General features: G+C 41.9%; 1 protein-coding gene across 1 annotated transcript in view; it reads right to left on the reverse strand.

The window, feature by feature from the left end:
- WDFY2 (WD repeat and FYVE domain containing 2) overlaps nt 1-21,544 on the reverse strand; it is a 153,705-nt gene that overhangs the window by 65,928 nt on the left and 66,233 nt on the right. The window contains exon 2 of the mRNA XM_019525350.1: nt 7,736-7,803. Within this exon, the coding sequence (XP_019380895.1) occupies nt 7,736-7,803 (68 nt within the window). The remainder of the gene's footprint in view (nt 1-7,735; nt 7,804-21,544) is intronic.

Raw genomic sequence — 21,544 nt, forward strand, 5'->3', positions numbered from 1 at the left:
GTCCAGCCCCTCCAGAAGCTCTCTAACCCGGTCCTCCCCAACCTGAGGTCTGAAGGCGATCCCCTCGAGTCCGGCTTCTATCACAGCAGGGAAGTCCCGGTCCCTGCACAAGAAAACGGAGGTGAAGAATTGGTTAAAGAGGTCCGCTTTCTCCTCTGACGCAACCACCAGATTGCCCAGCGTATCCTGCAGGGGTCCCACATTACCCGGCGCCTTTTTCATCCTCCCAATATATTTGAAAAAGGACTTTTTGTTATCCTTAATCTTGGACGCTAGTCCGAGCTCTATGTCCGCCTTGGCCTTCCTAACAGCTTGCCTACAGGCCTGAGCAGAGGAGGTATACTCCTCTTTGGAGATTTCACCCCCCTTCCACCGGGCGTACGCCGCCTTTTTAGCAAGCAGGCAGTCAACTAGTACTGTCAACTAGTACTCTTTGGGTCTGACCCCATAGCCAGTTGCCTAGCCATCAGACCATATGATAATCATGGCCACAGTTCCCCAGCTTAACCATGAGGGCATTATGGGGAAGTAGGTCAAAGGCTTTCTTCAAATCCAGATATATGATGTCCACAGCATCTCCCTTGTCCAGGGCACATTACACCTGGTAATAGAAGGGGAGGGGGTTAGTCAGACAAGACCTGCCAGTCACAAAACCATGTTGGCTGGCATTCGGAAGCTTGCCTTCTGTTAGTCTGGTGTTAATGGATCCCTTGACAATTTTCTCCAGGATTTTTCCAGGGATGGAAATCAGACTGATTGGTCTATAATTCCCTGGGCCATCCCTCCTCCCTTCTTTGAAGATAGGGAACACAGTGGCTCTTTCCCAGTCATCTGGGACCTCTCGAACGCCACAAATTTTCAAATCTCTCTGCCAAGGGGGATGCAATGATGTCTGCCAGCTCCTTCAAGACTCTCAGGTGCATTTTGTCTGGGCCCACGGACTTGTGAATGTCCAGTTTCTCAAGGTATTCCCTCACCTGATCCACACGGATTTTGGGCCCGTTGCCCACTCCCAGATTGGTTTGTGCCATTCCTGACAGTGCGATCCTCCTGGGAGGGTGAAAAACCGATGCAAAAAGAGTCATTTAGGAGATTGGCCCTTTCTTGGGCGTCTGATGTCAGTTACCCTGCTGGGTCTTAAGGGGCCCAATGCTATCTTTGTTATTTTTCTGACTTCCTGCATATCTGAAGAAGGACTTGCTGTCCTTGATTCCCGTGGCTAGCTTGAGTTCGGTTTGTGCCTTGGCTTTTCTCAACCAGTCTCTACAGGTGTGGGCAAGTGCAGAGAAATCCTCTTTGGCGATGCTTCCTGTTTTCCAGCTGGTGTAAGATACTCTTTTGTGTTTAATGAGGTCCAACAGTTCCTTATTCAGCCATGGGGGTTCCTTACTGCATTTCTTGTAAGATGCTATGGCTTTCCCTTGTGCTTCAAGGATTATGTTTGAGAGACGATGATTCCTCATGTACCCCCTTTTCGGGGAGTGGGGTAAGGCCTCTAATTGCCTGACTGACCAATTCTCTCAGTTTGCAAAAGTCAGCCTTCCCAAAGTTAAGGACTTGTGTCTTACTGAGGGGTTTGCCTGCTCTTCAGTGATCTAAGAAGGTGACTAATTCATGGTCACTAATCACCAAGCTCCCCCTGAATCTTCACATCGCTCACCAGGTCCTCCCCTTTGGCCAGGACCAGATCAAGCAATGCATCTCCCCTAGTCAGCCCACAGACCTCCTGGATTAGGCAGACGTCATCAATGTATGTGGGAAAGCTACGTGACCCATCAGATTTGGCTATCCACTCATCCCAAGAGATATCAGGGAAGATCATGCATTGAGAGCATGCGGCTTTGACCAGTTCCCTATTGAATTCCCAATCTAGTTCTTCCTCTTGGTGGGGAGGTCTATAGTAGACTCCTACAAGCATGTCACCCTCCCCGTGTTCTCCCTGTATTTTGACCCAGAGGGTCTCAAGACACCCTTCCTGGTTAGAAAACTCAATCTGCAGGGAGGTGAACTGATCCTTGACATAGAGAGCAATACCCCCACCCCTCTTCCTCACACAGTCTCTCCTATACAAGGTGTAACCCTCTACAGCCACCGACCAAATCATAGGTGGAGTCCCACCAGGTCTCCATAATCCCTACAAGGTCACAGTCATTTTCACATAGGAGAAGGGCCAGCTCCTCATGTTTATTTCACAAGCTCCTGGCATTTGTGTACAGGCAGGCGAGTCTGCCATGACAAGCCCAATGCTTCCCTGAGGGGTGAAGCAGGACCTTTCCTTGGGCTGCTGCCAGAGCAGGTTCCCTTGGGCTACCTAAGTTATTGGTAGTGCAGCTCACATGACCTGAGCTAGAACTGTTAGTATACTGCCCACCCCCCAGCAGTTTTAGTTTAAAGCCCCATCAAAAAGGTCAGCCATTCAGGCCAAGAAGAAACCTTTCCAGGTGAGGTGGAAGCCATCCCTTCCCAACAGTCCGCTCTCTCTGAAGTGCGGACTGTGGTCGAGGAAGCCAAACCCCTCACGATGGCACCATCTCCAGAGTCTTCTATTAACCTCACTGATGTACCTGTCCCTCTGGAGCCCATGACCTGTGACTGGGAGGACTGAAGAAAAAAAACTCTGTGCCCCCAGACTCTTGAGCTCTGTAGTCACACGTGAACTGGCCTGGACTTCTCCATGCCGTATTACTGGTGCCCACATGGATGAGTAGCATGGGATGGTGGTTGGAGGGCTGTATGAGTTTCGGGACCCTCTCCATCACATCCCGGACACAAGCTCCAGGCAGGCAGCAGACCTCATGGGCTAGGGGGTCAGGGAGACAGATTGCTCCCTTAGTCCCCCACCATGATAAACTCTGTCTTTTTCTAGGAGCAGGTGCTGGTGGCCCTGTGTCCTCACATGCTGGAGCCGGCAGTATGGCTGGCTCTGTTGATGCAAGAGATGCAAAGCAGTTGTGAAGCTCCAGGGTAGTGGTAACCCTGGTGCTGCACCTCTCTGGGTTGGAGACAACTGTCATCCAGGCAGCCCCAGGCTGGACTTAGTTCCACCACGCTGTCATGAGCCATCGGGTGGAGAGCCTGAAAGTAAGAGTCCGGTTCCTGCTCTAAATCTCTAATGGAGCGTAGCCACTGGACTGTTGCCCGAAATTCCCTAATCTGGCACTTCAGGGCCGCCACCATTGGGCACACCCCACAAGGGGAGGTATGAGTGTCCCCAAACCCAGCTGCCTGCAGTCTTGCTAGGCAGCTTCCACATGGAGGCAGAGGCTCTGCCTGAGTGGAGGCCAGGGCTGTGTCCGGGTAGGGGCAGGGACAGCACGCTCCACTTGGGTATAGGCTGGAACCATGGTCTCTGTTTTGGTGGAGACCCCACTGGTTAGTTTAAAAGCACTTTCTCCTTACTACGTGGTTTTTCCCCTTTCATAAGCCTGAAGGTATTGTACTTATAAGAAAAATGAACCTTAAACAGCACTCAAGTGCTTAGGTCTTGAGGACTTTATGATTTTAAAGAGCAATCATCTAGAGCAGGGGTCTGCAATTATTATGAATGGCAGGCTGAACCAATACAGTTAGGTCTAAAAGTGGGCCACCCCTTCCACCCCAGCCACTGGCACTGGGTTCCTTTGCCATCAACTTCACAGCTCTAGGAGCTGAAAGAAAGAAGTACATACAAGTTAGGTTTTGGGTTCTCCTGATTAACCCTGGAGAGCAGCCATGATTTGGGGGAAGGGGGCGTTATTTCTTTTTTAACTGAAATTTCTTGTTACCCATGTTCTTGGGGGTGACCTTACTGTGACTATGAATTAGTCTAGCACATTTGAAAATGGAAGGAAGGAAGGAAAGAAAAACAAAATGAGCAGCACTATTTACTCTGCCACACAGAGATATTAGCCAACTGCTAAATGACCATGCCATTGTCCTATCTTTGCCCAAAGAAACTCCATATAGCAGAGGTCGTGAGGTCACAGAGGGTCAAAGTCAGAAAAGCAACTTCCTTTAAGCAATTCAAAACAGTCCTATGCTAATGTGGGCAGCGGAGTCCCCCAGGGCTCGGTCCTTGGGCCCGTGCTGTTCAATCTCTTTATCAGCGATTTGGACGATGGGGTGAAAAGCACCCTGTTTAAATTCTAACCAGACCCTGTCGTGCATCCACAGGGGCATCTCAAGGAGGGTCAAGGAAGTGATCCTCCCCCTCTATGCAACACTGGTCAGGTCACAGCTGGAGTACTGCGTCCAGTTCTGTGTGCCCCACTTCAGGAAGGATGTGGACAACATTGAGAGGGTCCAGAGGAGGGCCACCCAAATGATCCGGGAACTACAGGGCAGACCCTACAATAAGAGACTGCAGGACCTGAACCTGTTCAGCCTTCACAAGAGAAGGCTGAGGGGGGACCTGGTGACAGTCTATAAACTCACTAGGGGGGGACCAGAAGGGTTTGGAAGAGACCTTGTTTGCCCTAGTGCCCCCTGGCATAAGAAGGTATAACAGCCACAAGTTGTTGGAGAGCAGGTTTAGATTAGACATCCGTAAGAACTTCTTCACAGTCAGGGCTGCTAGAAGCTGGAACCAACTTCCAAGGGAAGTGGTGCTGGCTCCTACCCTGGGGGTGTTTAAGAGGAGGCTTGATGCCTACCTAGCTGGGATCACTGGAGCCCAGTTTTTTTTTCTCCTGCCCTGGCAGGGGGTCAGACTTGAAGATCTATAAGGTCCCTTCCGACTCTACTTCTATGATTCTATGAATGCTGTCCCCTATTTGATTCTTATGCCATACTCAAGATATCACTTCCTTGTTTTCCAAAACACAAATGATCCCATTGCAGCACAAGGCCTGTTCAATCTCACATAGCCAATATTTGGCTCATTTCTAAATATCACACCCTCTTCTTCACACAGAGAAAATCATAAAAAGGCATCCTGTATGTCTAAGGCCTTTAACAGTGATACCGTAATAGCCACATGCAAATGCAATGGGATAGCTGTGCTTGGGACTGAGAATTTCAGAACATTCTGGCAACAAGTAGGCACTCTTTCCCCTGCTGCATTCCCACACTAAGCCTCCTTATGACAGTCTGCAGGTGCTTTCTTCTAACCAGAAAAGCTACAGGCAAGAGGATCCACAGCATGGCAGTGTCACTCTGAGACAGCAAGGCTACTTCTGGTACAGTGGATACTTGAGCAACAGGGATGATGCTCACTCATGACCCAGTAACTTCTAAAGTCACATTTCAGAAAAGGCATAGTTAATGACAATTCAGTTGGCCTTGCTCTAGTCCCATCACTATCCTTGCATGCATTTTGAAAGAAATAAGGAATGGTCAACATATGCTATGGATCTAAACTTTTTTCAAGCAGTTATTTGGGGGCATATGCCAGAATGATTCTTTAAAAGGGGGCAGGAAGAACTTTTTTGAGTCCTGCTCGAAACTAAATCTGAGACAACTCAAGCTGACCAAATGTTCTCAATACTGTTCACAGTAATACATAAAACGACCATTGTAGGTGTAGATCAGAGATGTGAACAGGAACTTAGACCACAATTTATGCAGGTATGAAAAATCAGCCAGAGAAAATACCATTCTGCTAGATCAGTGGTCTCCAACCTTTTTAAGGAGGAGATCGTCGTTGGCATTTAAAAGGCAAACCAAGATCTACTGTGTGCCACCACCACCCCTGCCCTTTCCCCTCTGCCCAGCAGGTAAGTCTGTGGAGAGGAAGGGAGGGCAGTTTGAGAAAAAAATTAGGGGGTGCGCCTCCCCAGCAGGTAAGTCTCACCTGGCTGGGGCCCCACTCAACTTACCCTGTTTCTGCTTGAAGGAACAATACAGCTATTTACAGAAGACAAACGTAGCTGCAGCTGCTGAAAGTCAGCCCAGTACCATTGACTTTGATAGAACTACAGACTTAAAGCCAGCTGAAGACATAGATCAGCACATTTTTGGTACAACTCTCTAAGTATACAGTGCAGAAATACTCTTATAATCTTGCTCACAAGCACAAAGCTAGGAAAAGAAGATTAAGTTTGCTTCCTTGTTAGTACATTTTTCTGTTAACCAAAAATGCATATGCACATAACAGGTAGAAAGAAATTCTGTACCTTCCTACTATAATATATAATGCTGTAGTAGTCTGTCAAATTTAAGATCCTATGGGAACAGTTATAATACAATTAAGTATTCTATTTCAGTAAGGAGATGGGCCTGTCGGTCAACGACTCTAGAAAGTGATCGGTGATCAGCAACTGTTTATTACTTAAACAGAGAAAGCTTTTATTTATTTTTCAACAAGTGTTCTCATACAGTACAAGGTTGAGGCTAGGTGAGAGAGATGGAAAGAACATTGTTTTAGAAATCTATGAATAAATTTATTGTTTCAGTATTAAAACCATTGTTAAAATTTCATAACTACACTATCCCTTCAGAAGGCAAAGATGATTTGCCAGATAGAACAGGGCACTGCCCTCTTCCCTCACCACTCTTTTTTACAACACTAAAGTAACCATAGTAAATTTCTAATTAACTAAGCATTTAAGATTATCCTGCTATGGTGGGATTGGGGGGCAAATCTGAAGGGTACATATTCAAGACTAAACCCTAACTTACCCCTCTAATGGCAGAATTTGAATAATTGAATTCTGGCACTTGATTCATAAGTGTAAGTGTTTGAGCATCTCCCACACAGTAGGTGCCTGAAATTCTTATCTTCCCTCTCCAACATGACCTTCAGAAGTGCAGCTGCCAAACTTGAGCCTTCTCTTTGGCACATGGATTTTCTTTTGCACTACTGAATTCTCTCCTATTCTTCAAATCTCATCTCCCATTGTCTTTTCTACTTCCAGCCAGAAGGTTACACCAACTTAAACTTGACCTTTCTTCTAATAAAGACAAAATTCCATAAGCCTCGTAAGTCAGGATCACATACTTGGTGCTTTTTTTCGTGCCTGCTCTTTGCCATATTTAGATGGCTGAAAAATCCTTTGTGCTTTTCATCCGGAGAAACCATGTTCTCACTTCACTTTTCTTACTGAGGCAGGAAATTACCAAACAATTACTATCATATTCTCCTCTTGCACTGCCCTCAATTTATACTTTCCAGTCCCTCCAGAAGGCAGTTGGGAGTGAGGGGAGGAGGGGGAGAATCATTTCCCCCCCGTTGCTCTGATCAGATCACAAACCTTCTGCAAATTCAATTGCTGATCTTTCCTCAACTTCTCCTTAGTTTCAAAGCCTTATACAACTACATTTGGCATCATATATTTCTGCTGTCCCTTCCACTTGCTCTTCATCCCTTATTTAGTTCATCTCAAGTTTCCCCTCCAAGCCAGCCCCAACGCTTCTCTCCCACTGTTTGCATGCTCTTCCATGTCAAGCAGCAGCTCATATGGCTAACAATCTTATTTTCTACCAAGTCCCTACTTTATTGTGTTCAGTTCATCCCAGTGTATTTAATATGCAAACAACATTAACCTCTTCAAAAGGTAAGAACTGTGTCTTCCTTTTTGTCTCTGAACACAAAACTGACACTTGATATAGTGACAGAAACAAAGGAAAAGTAGTTTACATTAAAAATTAAGGTAGGGGATTCAGTATTAGTTCCTAGCCTGCAAAAGCTTCAGAGATGCACAGTATCAAGCATGCAATGAAGAGCTCCCAAAAGGTCATAAGCACAGAGGTGCTCATCAAGACCAAGAGAAAAATTGGTTGGCAGATTCACAGTAAATATGCATCCCAAAATACTTACATGGCATTGCATGGTATATGCTAGGCCAGTACTGCCCACTGTCTCTCTTCAGCCAGACACGAACTGTTCTGCGAAAGAAAAAAAGTTATGCAACTATTTAAAAAAAAATAGTGATAATGAAAACTAGTGCTGATGTAAACTGCTACACGGAAAGCCCTTTAAACAAAACATCTTTCACCTAGGGCTGGGGGAATGGGAAGGGTCCATAAAAGCCTCCATAAAACCTCAACCTTTAAGCTTCCTCTAGTTATGTGAGGTTAGTACATTCTTTGTTCATACCAATCCTTGGCATCTCTCCTAAGCTTGTCACAACTTGCTTAATTGACATCTCGTATGGAATTTTTGACATATACTTTGGTCAACCAGGAACCAGACAAACACTGAAGTATTTCACATAATTCTTCAGACTAGACTTAGAAACTAGATGAGATCTTCCGTGTCATCAAGTCCTCCTCCCCTGCAGGGGACTTTCTGACAAACTTATCAGGTGCCATATCTTGAAGCTAGCTAGATTTCTTGCCCTACCTTTTACCACTTGAAGTTTGTTCCAGAATTTCAATCCTCCTATGCTTAAAAGACATTCCAACCTAAAATATGTTCGGTATATATCCCCATTTGTTCTTGGGTCAACGCTGCTTTCTACCTAAAATAGCTTGTCCCCTTCCCTGGTATTTACATACCTCCCCAATTTAATTTCCCATGTTAGCATCACATTGGCAGCTCAGTGATCAAGTATGTTAGCATACCCTGGTCTCTTCTCCTCTATAATGAGTCCTCAACTCAGGGCAGAAATTTTCATTGGTCTTAAAGGTATGACCAGGCCCTTAATATTAAATGCAATCCCATTACTATTCCTGCAATCCTCAAGGTCAGACATTTCCTCATATGGAGACTAATATTCTCTGTACTGACAATCTCTCTCAAACTGCATAATAAGCACAAAGATAAGTTCATAAGACTGAACTCTGAGGAACTGTCCTCCAATAGCTTCTTTTAGTCAAATACTTCCATTTTTCTACCTTATTTGCTGCCACCTTCCTTTTAAGCCTGCATAGGGAAAAGCAGCAGCAGTGGCTGGGTCCTAGGCACATACCCTCCTACTTCTGACTCAAAACTGGGTCATTCTGGCCTGCAGCCCAAGAAGACTGCTGACTGCTAGCTTACAATGTTTCTGCTAATGCCTATTTTAACTAGTACTTTCCCACATGGCACTGTACCTAAGTGCAGATTAGATCTGCCACATTTCTTGTCTAGAAAAAAAATCAGTTACCTTATTAAAATATGTGGATATCTGCTTCATATGACAAGCTACAATATGGCTTTACTAAAAGTAGACTATCCCTTTCCTGGTTTACCTCCAGGTCTAACCATTCTTTATTTCTATATTTGTTCTAAAACCCGATGTACTGCTGGAGTCAAGAGGGGCCTGTAGTTCCTTAGAGCTTCCCGTCACTTCCAAATTATGTGCATTATGTTTCTTGATCTCCAGCCAGGTGGTACCATCCCCAATTCAGCAGATACATTAAAAATCATGGCTCCTGGACCAGAGATTTCACATGCCAGCTCTTTCAGATTTCCAGAATGGAGATTTTACCTAATCCTCTGCAAATGCAGCATACTGAACTTCTGAATTTTGTTTCCACCCACTGTGGTAGTTTCCATTTCCATGTGATCACTACCATGAGTCAGTTTTATATACTCCTACGTTTAAGTTGGCCATGCTTATTGAAAAACTAAGGCAAAAGGTTAGTTAAGTTTAAGATGGTTTATACCTAAATTATCTTTAATCTTGACAGTTACCTTAACTGATCCATGTTTAGATGACGAAAACACGCTACAAAGACTACTACCTCCATAATGCAAGCAAAACGGCAACAAGAAGCATACCTCCTCCCAGTTGTCCCTATTCTGTATGTCCTCAATCCCAAAAAAATAAGAGGACATAGCAACCTTATGGTGCATACTTCAGCATGACTCTTCAGCTCTGCCACATGTGCATATTAGCATGCAAACAATGCCACTGGAAAGCAGCTACATTGCCTTATTCAGATCTGGCATGAGTGGAGAGGGAATAAGTGGGTAGGTCAGGACATACTGCTCAGTAGCAGTACTGGGCACAACCTGGTGGCTGTGTAAATGTGCCTTTGGATTACTACTAGTGATTACATATAAAACCAAGAGGGCTCTCAGCCTTAAAGGACGAAAACTGAAGCAGCATACTCTCTGGCTAGAGGTTGGTGAACTGTGGTGGGTATTTGTGATGGAAGGTAATGGCGCTGACAATGCAATCTGTGGCAAAAACAGAGTTCAAGCTATGAGACGGCCACTCTAACCTTTATACTTGCTCTAGGTTTTTAATTAAAGCACTAAAATATAGAAGGGCTGAACATAAAGAGCTCAAGAAGGAGAAAATTCAGTGCTACTAATGTCTGAATGTTCTCACTTGTCAGTAATCCTTTTACTACTCTTGCATTTCACAGTATGCAAACAGGACTGCTGTACCTGAATTACAGGATTTTTTACTCAGTCAATTACTTGGAATTGGCATGCAGAATACTAGGAGATAATTGATTCTACAGCAGATAACTCAGAGGAAAAAAACAACATGCCCCCCCCCCCACACATGAAGCAGCAGACAATGTACTTTTTAAATGTGCGTCTTTTCTGCACATCGGGACACCATACACTACTGACACACTTCCTAATAATACAAGTATGTCTTACAATTTATTTAAAATATATAATCATTAAATTAACTTTCTACATTTAATTGTAGAATACCAATGAGTAAAACAAATAGCTATCTGTAAGTGGGCAGACTTCATTCCCACTCATTAAACGTAAGGAAAACATTTAATGTTGTTTTGAGATCACTGCCTATCATAGGCTGACCAGTATCATCTCACTGCCTCCTGGTATTCCACCATCTGTCATCTCTGGCCTTATACCACCATCTCCTACTGAAACGAATGTTGCTTCAATAAAGGACTGCACCAATTAAGCTCAACATGACTCCAAGAATGTGGTTTTCTGCACCCTAAAGTTCTGCAGCCACCAGTGTGATCACTCAGGGTCACAACAAGCTGTTATCCAACTAGTTTGGGCTCACTTCATGATTCCAGACCCACCAAGTTCAGCTGGCGAATGAATGACTATAAGACCTGGCCAGTCTTATTTACCATCTGCATCCTCCACTCCACAGTCTTCTTATTGTCACTGTTATACGGCTAGCCACTGTGGTTTGCACCGAAAAATTCTTCACTCAGAATACTGCTGACAGTAGCATAAACTAACTGGGAAATGCAAGACTGAAAATGGATACCGCTGACTAACTACCTACTGTATTTACTTGATTCCAAGACAAGGTTTTTTTGCCCCATTCACCAGGGGAAAAAAGAAGTCTCCTCTTAGAACTGAGTACCTGCAGGCAGCACTGAGTCCAGCGCGACTCTGGCTCTGGGTCGATTCCCTCACTGCTCCTTGGCTCAGCAGGGAGCCAGAAGAGCCAGGGAATGAGCACTGGGTCTTGGGCTGCCCTCTAGCTCTGGGCTCATTCTCCTACCTCTTCTGGCTCAGCAGGAAGCCAGACAGCAGCAAGGGAACCAGTGTGGAGCCAGAGCAGCCAGAGATCCAGCACACAGCCAGAGAGTAGGGAGGGAATCAGTGCTGGGTCTCACTGCTCTCTGGCTCTGGGCCAACTGCCCCGCCACTCCCTGGCTCTGAGCTGTCTCCTTGCTGAGCCAGAGAGCAATGAGGGACCCAGCACAGAGCCACCCAGGAGCACAACATGTGGCGGTGCACGGAGAACAAGCAGGAAAAGAGCAAGTGGCATGGACACAAGGGTCCAGGGTCAGGCTCCCCCTGCCACTTGCTTCCCCACGGCTGCTGCCTGCCACAGTGGTACGGGGTGGGGGTGGGGGTGGAAATGCATTTAAGATGACCTTCCAATAATCAGAGTATTTACACAGAAAAGCATAAGAAATGGAAACATTTTCCATGTATAAAAATCTAATTTGGGTGAGATGGAGGGACTCTTAAATTCAAAGTCATCTTGGATTCAGGTAAATAGGGGAATTAAATAAAAAGTAGATGATGGGACAATCAGATTGTGGGAATCAGATCCAAGGCTCCTACAAATTCCCTTAAGAAGGAACACTGGTATCCCCAAACACAATGTAGAGTTTCTCCACACGGGAGTACACGAGATGACAGCAGGGGAATACCAGAAGAATGCATCTTTCCACCCTCCCCTTCCCCCACTTCCACCCCATACAATTTGGTGATGTGATGAGCTGCTGTACAAAAGGCAGCCAAACAAGAAAGCACTCTCCTGTGTTAGCCATATTGTCATTGCATCGACCAGTCTTGCTTCCTGAGAGGCTAATGAGCTCCAGCAACTCTCAAGGGCTAGAAGATAACCTATGCCTCCCAAGGAATAGCCCTAGCTAGTTCCATCTTCTGTAGGTCCTGGGATGCCCTTGTATCCCTATGATATTTCAGGGGGTTTTTTAAATGAGAAGGTAAGTCACATTTTCCTTTATCACAACAGTACAGGTACATGCTGTTCCTGCCAGCACACAGTAATAATAAGATCAGCAGCTATCAGGAAAAAAGTATGACAAGACTTACCACATCTGATGACTTGCCACTAATAAGACAGCCATGTTCAGAATGACAAGGATTTTTTAGAGTTATCTTTTATTGTACCAATTGCATAGTTGAGAGGGATGCAGACAAGCTTTTGGGTACCAGTGCACCCTTCTTCAGGTCTCAGACATATTTAGATACATATTTTAACTTCTTGTTTGAATTGGGTTTCACCATTCTATGAATTATTTTTATTTTGGGATTCTCTCTCCAAATATATTCAAAAGTACCAGATTCAGAAACACTCTCTCAGCAGAAACCTCTTTCCATTCCCACTTTTAAGTCTTTGTGGAATAAGAAATATCAACTTATATTTAGTTGATTAGAACAGACGGAGTTAAGATGGTACTTGAATAAGGGGGTGGATTAAATCCTTTGATTAAAAAGAATGGATTTCTTGTTGACGTTAAAACACAGGTTTTAGGAATAAACCTTCTTAAAAATTAAATTTGAAATCATGCCAACCTTATGAAGGCTTAAACTTAATGAATTTTTTTTTATTTAAAATAATTTAAGTAGTACAGGCTTGTTGCCTAATATTAAAACAAATCAAACCACTCAACTGAAAGAATCACTGGGAAAAAATGCAAAACCAGTTTTGATAAGAGTAGGATTTTCCTCTAGGGGCTGAGAATAATTTTTTCATTCCATTCTGCTCTAGTAGTTAGTTTCAAATGACTAGTCCATTCACAGTTGAGAAGCCAACTAGAAATTGAGAAGCAGGTAAGTTTGGTTTCCTGCTCAAGGAAACAGCTTGTGTATATAAAAAATGAGATCTACTAGCTCAAAAAAGTTTCTGCAGGACAAAACAACAATCAGTTCAATTTGCTACCTACAAAGCAGGAGCAGGAGTATCCGTCTGTCTTGTGAGACAACAGATTTGCACTGAATGAGGCATCAGCTCGTTGAACATCTGCAACTGTATTTATAGAGTCTAATTCTTGAATGACAGTACTGTCTGCACTCATCACAACTGAAGTCATACCTAATACAGTAGTCCTGAATATAGTGCAGGGTTCTTCTAAAGTTTCTTCTTTCCTCTGCATGTTGGGGTCTTCTTTCCTCAACAACCTTCATTACACTCTTAATAGACTGTTTCCAAGCAGTTTAATCCTCAGAAATCTTCTCCCAGTTATTTGATTCAACGTGCATTGCCTTCATCTCTTACAAACATCTTTGAAATGGAGATAAGGATATCTCCATGGTCTGGGTCCGTTAGAGTTCTCCATACAAGAGAACCTTGGGCATGCGGCCATCATCTATTCTCTGCATGTGACCAAGCCAAAAGTTGACACTGACCGAGAAGAGGAGGAACATTCAGAATGTTAGCATGTTCAAAGACCTCAACATGGGCAACTCTGTCTCATCAGGAAAAATTCCTAGAACATGGCAAAGACAATGTAAAGTGGAAGCTGTTAAGGTGCTTTTCTCGAGTAGAGTATGTGGTCCAGGACTTGCTGCCATACAAAAGGTTGTTGATGATAAGCATGATAGATCTTGACCTTGGTCTTAACAGTCAGTTTGTTGTTGTTCCACACACTGCTCAGCATGATTGTAATACCTGATGCTTTGCCAATACGGGTATTCAGTTCAGCCTCAAGTGACAGATTGTTGGTAACAATGGAACCAAGGTATGTAAATTTACTTATAACATCTAATACGTTTTTCACCTATTGTGATCACTGGTGGTGAACCAATGCTCTGGACCACAACACTGATCTTTTTTATGCTAATTGTAAAACCAAACTCATGAGCAAAGGAACTGATGAGGCTTAAAGTCACTTTCTTTGTGGACTATCATTGCATCATCAGAAAACAGCAGGTCCCAAAATAAAAAAAAAAATCCTACACTTTAGGTCTTTGCAACCTACAGAGACTTACTACTCCAGTAAATAGCAAAATGATTTTCCCCATTTCAAATTCTTATTTACCCATAACATTAAAACTACCACAAAAGTTGTTTTTAGGCACTGAGTTCTCATTTCTATCTAAAATGTAGTTTTACCCAAATCACAGGGGAAAGTAATCATTCACGTCTCACAGCATCAACTGTAAAAATTAAAATACTGAATAACATTACCCAATTGCTTAAAATAAATGTGTAATTAAAAGAGGGAGGGAGAGAGGAGCTTTTACATACCACCCTCCCCCACCCATCCTGCTCAAGCTTGTCTTTCACCACCACCATTATAACCAAATCAGGCAGAAAGAAATTAAGTTTACATTATTTTATATTGTTCTTTATATTTTATAGGTTTCACCAAAACTAAAGAATGACAAAACTTGGCTTATACTTAAACAGGCATTGAAAAGGTGGTAGCACAAAATCCTTCCTCATCTGGCAGAAGGACCACAATACCCCTCCTCATCCCTCCAGTAAGTACTACCTTAAAGGCAAACTTGCAAAATTTGCTAAATTTAAAAATTTGCTTTTGAATGAATCAGTGCTGTCCATAGAAAGACTTGGCACCCTATTTTAAAAAAGTAGAAAAAAAAAAATCAGCATCCTTTAAAGGTTTATTAACATATCAGCAATATTTCTAGTTACTCTGGTGATATTATGTTAGGAAAGGGGAATTGACTGAGGCCATTTAATCTTTCTGTTCAAGTATTATTTGCTTACAGAGGATCCAGAGAGCAGAACAAACATTTAGCACCAACAGTAGGCCCTGAGAAAAGACAATTTTTTCTGTAAAAAGAGAGAGACTCTTACAGCCCATGTTCTTTGTATTTTTGTATGCTCCTTCAAATAATGTTACCTAGAAATAAAATCCAGAGCTTTTAAAGCCCCCTAAGGAAAACAGCTCATAACTAATGACTTGAAAAATACATTTATTATGAAAATATAGCACAGAGAATATTTGCTGGTTGCATAGTTACTACAGTGCAACATAGGGGCATCTGCCCATGTTGAAATTCATTCTTCTTTAGCTGCTCTAGGATTCAGCTGATTTCCATGGAAATGAATTGCCCCTTAACAAGTGAAGTAACTTTGTTGTCAGTAAACTGACTGACTCGGAAAAGACTGAGGGCACTGTATGAATCAAAAGGATATCTTTCTATTCCTTTCATAGGAGAGATGCTTTATGCATTCTACTGATAAAAGAGGAAAAAACCTGTGTAAAATTAAAAAAATTCTGCCATGCAAAAGAGACTGCACTGAAGATGCTGACTGGATGCAAAAAACTGTACAACACATTATCATCTTAATATTATTAAAGATTAAAACAATTTTTTACTTCTGTGCACATGACTCATGTCCATCTGCTCTGCCAAGCTAGAGTACAGCATAAAAAGCTATTTAAGAAACTTTTTCTGCTAGAGAATTCTAGAGACACTTTCCCCAAATGTTAAATCCTGGTTTGCTGTTTTTAATTTTTTAAAAGATGTATTACAAGTTAGAGGAACTACACACTGGCTGATGCCTAATGCAATATATTATGTAAAAAGGAAAATACCAGAGACATCTTTACCAGCTGGCATCTACTTCAGCTTGCAAAACCTTGTCATATATAATCACCATTAGGAAGTTGTGTGGAATTCCAGCAGCAAGATCCGCACCCTCCAGGATGCAAGGTTCTGAGACTGGTTCAGTCATTTACAGATACGGTACTACATCTCCAAAGACTGAGATGTCAGAGAAGTGTTACAGGCTTGGTGCCTGCACTAAAACAGACTGAAGACTCAGGGAAGCGATTTGTATTAATACCGGTCTAGGTCCTCAAGAGTTACTGTTTCTTACTATGTAAATATTCATTTATTTGAGTAGTATCTAAAGGCTTCAACATCTCATTGAGTAAGGTACTACATAGGAAGACAAGAATTGCTTCCCCCCCTTTAGGTCTTGCATATTACTACAGACTATCTGAAGAACCTGATGGTTCCAACCCCTAAGCCCATAGCACACCACAGCCCATGCACTAGCAATCACTATTGGCTATCTTTCCAGCCATTACTTTGGCAATTACCTATAGGCAATCTTGTAGAAGTGATTCCCAGCAGCTACAGGAACATCAGAATGCTTAAGCTTCCTGTTTTATTGCAATTTACCATTCACAAAAAGAATGCAATGCTTTATGGAAGACTGCTCACTTGTTCAATACATTACCATATTTCACATTTTCCCTTTTATTAAGATCCAGTACTAGAAATATATTGCAATTGTTTGTAGTAAAATAACTTAAACATTTTCCCCCAACTGGAAAAAAAAATCATCTGGATTATTGCTCTCTTGGATGGATATTTTAATTTGTAGATTGACAGGAAGCTCCTATTCTTTTGCCAGGGGTTTGGAGAGCTGTTTCCCTGCCCTTTTGAGGAAGTGGTTGCTTCCACCACATGCAGAAATGAGACAAACTATCAAAACCATTTTTAGTTTCTCTGTGGCAATCTAGTGGTCTATGAACCCACCCACTCCATGAAGCAATTTTTTAAAACTACAGCAAAAACCACCCACCCACACCACACTCCATTTCCTTGGGGCTACTGAGATCCAGTCTAAGGCCATGTAGACCCGATACATCTGACGGAGGGCTGGGAGTGGGGGGTAAGGGGAATTCAGACAAAGAACAAGGCATTATTCTGCCTCCACATCCAGAAATATCTATACATTGTGGGAGGAATCCATCAAGATAATTACTGATGTATCAGATCTTTCAGTTTCCACCTACAGAAGGAAAAAAACATCCGTTGATTCATGTCAAAGCCAAATACTGAGGACAAAATGAGTTACACTTCCATTTATGGTGAAGCCACCTTAAGATGCACAAGTCTGGAAGAAAACCATTTAGATTGCAATAGATTTGCATACAGATCTAACCCAGTAAAATATCCTGGTGCTGGACGACAGTTTGTTCAAAGTGAGCAAACATCTTAAAAATGATACCATGTTGGTTCAACCATAACTGCCCTCTTCCCGCTGCATGGAGTATAGATCCATATTAACAGTATTCAGAAAACTTCCAGTGCTCCAGGGGGAAGGAAGGATAGTCACCTCTAGTTAAAAAGCTTAAGCACTGGCTTGGATCTACGCAATTTAGGAAGAGGTATACCAACAAAGCATCAGGGGATTGTTAGGCTGTACTATTTTCCCTACTCTTAACAGATTACTAGCATGTATTTTTTAAATCTCCATGTAAGTCTTCTCCTTTGCTTAAATGAAAGATTTATTTGTCAAAAAAGTTACTCCAAAATCTCCAGTAACAACGACTCAAACTTCCAAAGAGATCTGTCTGAAAAATGAACTGTCCAAAATAACGGCCTTGGAGACTGCAAAAGCTTTACCTTGCTAAAATTCAGATAAGTGTTGCTCTTGGCAGCAGTGCTTCAAATCTCACCAAAAATCTGATAATTTTGCCATCTTAGTGAGAAATTGTGTTATTAGAAAAAACATACCTTTGGGGACTGGAGATGCAAAGGAAAGTTGGCCTGCATCAGTTAATGAGAAAAAAAAATATCCTTCAAAACGTTTTGTGCAGGAACAAAGTTCTTTAGTAGCTGCTGCCTGAAAATTTATAACCCAGTTTTAGTGGTCTGTGACTAGGAATGAAGCATTTTCTTCTAAAATAAAAGTTGAGTGAAAGAAGAAACAGGAACAAAAAAAAGTGAAAAAAAAAATATTTCAAAGTAACTCGCCTTTCAAAGATGACAAAAAGCATTTTAGAAATAGAAGGATAGAAGGAGGAAGAACAACTTGCAAAAGGGTGTGAGACCAACACAGACAGTTGCACAGACCAAAGTTATGGAGCTTTAGTTTTGGTCAAACAGCATAATTGTCACTTTAAAGACTGGACTAGTAAAGTGTACTTTATATTGAGTCAGGGATGGCACTAGGATTAAACTTTGTACGTTATAGATAGAAAATGGGTTCAGGAAACTTAAATGCTAGTTTTTAATTACATAGATATTTAATACTTCATCAAAAGTAATAAATATTTTTGGTTTACAAATGCCAATATTCCTGCAAACAGACAAAATATACTAAGATGACAAGAATCACAGAAACTGCTTGCTTTTCATTCATTTTTGTGTGCTCTAGTTGTTTAAGCCAGCTGCAAGTTCACATTCATCTTACACAATACTCTAACTCAAGTCTTGCTGTATAAGATGTTTTTGCATCCAATTTCTGCTGCTGTAAACTAAATTTAAATGCAGACTGCACAACAGTCAAACAAGACTTGGAAAATTTTCAATATTTAGAATTATGTGGCTTCATGGCTGAAGCTATCAAAAGCTTGTATTTGAACTGAAAAAAATCTGCTGTTTAATTCAAATTTCTTGTATTAAGAGAAGGATTTATGCAATAGATACCCAAACTAAAAATGGCCAAAATAGAGACTGCAACTTTGTTTCAGCTCAAGAGAAACAAATTTCTGAGATTACTGCAGAACTATGGGATAGCTACTGTCTGACAGAGTACAACTTATGGGTTCTACTTGCTCCTTTTATTTTCCAAGCAAGCAGGAATACGGACAGAAAGTTTCACAGGACGCCAAACATGAAAAGGCACACCTGGAACCTGAGGCTTGCACATGATCATGTCTCAGGAACTTGCAAGTTTTGATTCTAACTGAGCAATCTCCCCCTCCAGGGCCTTGAGATACTGGACAACTGCATCTGTTTCTTCACCTTTGCAGTGGAGAAAGTAACTATTAACTCAAATTCAAACCACAAGTTGCGAGACCAGATACTGAACCACTACTTATCCAGCCCTAAAGTGAACACCATTAGAAAAATCAGTTACTAATATATTTAGGAGTATGCTACACATTCAGGTACCCAAATGGAACAGTACAACTCATTTTACCTTCACTTGGCATTTTCAAGATTTTGAATACCATCACTTTTTTTTTTTTTTTTTAAATCACCACCCTGCTTTTCTTTAAAGCAAAAGATCACACTGAACTCAATAAGGATTACTTATCCTTCTTGTAAAACTTCCAAGTAACAGAAGGTTACTAAACGATATGCAGCCCGTTGTCTCACACACACACACACACACGAAATAAACATGCATGCCTTAAATTCAGGTCATTAAACCCCAGGCTCCTGGCTACTCAGGTGATTAAATATTTCTTTTCCTTTACTGTAACACTAAAGTGATGACAAACTTTTTAAAAGACAAAAAGTTAACAATAGAATCTTGAGACTATGCCAAGCACACAGCCAGTTTGTACTAGAAGCAGATGTGTACATCTGATCCACAAGTGTCAACCAATTATTTTTCTCAAAGAGATAAATCTGTGCAATGGGATTTTTGACAATGCTAACTCTAAAAGTTGAGGGCTACCTACAATTCTTTACTTATTATTTGTGGTAGATTTTTACCTTTCAGGTGTCAAATAATTAACATTAAGAGTCACACACACACACAAAGGGAGCAAAGAATTTATCAAACATGACCTGTATTGACAGCGACTGCATAGTGAAGGGGAATTCTTAGCAATACATGCACAAACGTATGCTCTGTAGTAGAGTCCAGTATCCAGCTGCCTTGCTTATTGTTTTGGAAAAAACATCCACTAGGGATTAGTTTTATTCTAAAAACAAGCCAAACCTTTACTGAGATGTACCTAGTGATGGTATAAACTGTAGGGAGCATTTTATTAGGTGGTATCTTGCTGCTGTCACTTTTGACATACAGCCAGACCCCAACAGCCCGTTCTGGAAGACCGATGGTAGCAAGCCATCTTCCAGATTCCAAAAGTGAAGAAGAAAAAATTCAAAATTCATGTTTGGTGGTGAAAGCTCAAAAAAGGTTAATTGTCCTTGGACAGTACACCAGTTGGTCTGATTAATGGTCAGCCTGACTGTGTTGTTACCTGTCAAGGGCAAGCTTCACTTTATATATGGCCCACACTCCTTTAAGTTTCTGCATGATGCAGGTCTCATAGCCCCTACATCACGGGTGGGCAATTATTTTGGGTAAAGGGCCACTTACTGAGTTTTGGCAAGCTATTGAGGGCTGCATGACAGGCAGCTCAGGGCAGATTAATATTAATTTTCTAAATTTTTTTAGGGGCCCCGTGGGCTGGATAGAATGGCCTGGCAGGCCACATCTGGCCCCCAGGCTGCATTTTGCCCACCCCTGCCCTATATTATACTTGAGTGCACTCCCTTAAAGTCTTGTACCAAGACTTTAGTCTTTCTCTACTGAGATTTTCATCTCTACTGGTTTCTTTTGCAAAATATACATACCTACACCATGGTACTTGTTATCCCTTCCTCATTACTGAGTCCTTGGTTTTTACATTGTCCTCAAGTTTTTCAGCTGCTGTTTTCCTACTCCTTTTTTTGTTTCATTAGTATGCGTTTTTTCCCCGTTCCTGCCCAGTCATTCAGCAGTGATGAGGCTGCTTTTCAGTGCCTTAACTTACAATAGCTTAACATAGCTATGGGCTTAATGCAACTGGAACACCTACATTTAGGATGTTTCAAGGTTATGGCTAATGCTGCAAGACCTTTAAACCTCATTTCATAGTTTTACTTCCCTTATAATTAAGAAAGCAGGAGTAGCAAAATCATACCAGACCAAATTTTGTATTATGTTAACAGGAACATAGAAAAGGGTCTGAAAATTTACAGATTAACTTGGCAAAAGGTTTCTGTCAGGCAAAGCATAAGACAGATATTGATCCTTACAAGTACACAATGCCAGTGAAAATACAATGTTACCGAAATTTAAAAAGAAAAAAAATCCATAGGTTGGAATGATTTTTTTTCTATTCCAATTACTTTCTATTCCTCAAGTCGAAATGCACAAGAAATTGAAGTTTTTAAAAAGAATTTTAGATTAGCAGGCAGGCTTACTGTAGTCAGCTATATCTAATGGATTACTGATTTGCAAACAAGCAACACAAGCTAAACACCCTGTAATATAGGAGTCTATTGGGTTGTTAATCTGTTTATCAAGAAGTCTCTGAAGACAGGCAGACATAAGTATCTATAACCATTCCTTAAAAGGTAGTACATAAACTACAGCCTAATTTCAGAAGTTGACATTTATGCAGAGAATAATAGGGTGAGAAATAGCCTCGAGGGTTACCTAGTCTAAATGCCTGCACAAATGCAGAATACACTAACTACACATTTCCCTCGCTTTATGCGGGTTCTGCATGTGGACATTTGCTCTTATGACCCTTTTTATACCACAGATTAATTATA

Source organism: Gavialis gangeticus, unplaced genomic scaffold (genome assembly GCF_001723915.1).
Source record: "Gavialis gangeticus isolate Ggan-Ray unplaced genomic scaffold, GavGan_comp1, whole genome shotgun sequence".
Taxonomy (NCBI): Eukaryota; Metazoa; Chordata; order Crocodylia; family Gavialidae; genus Gavialis; species Gavialis gangeticus.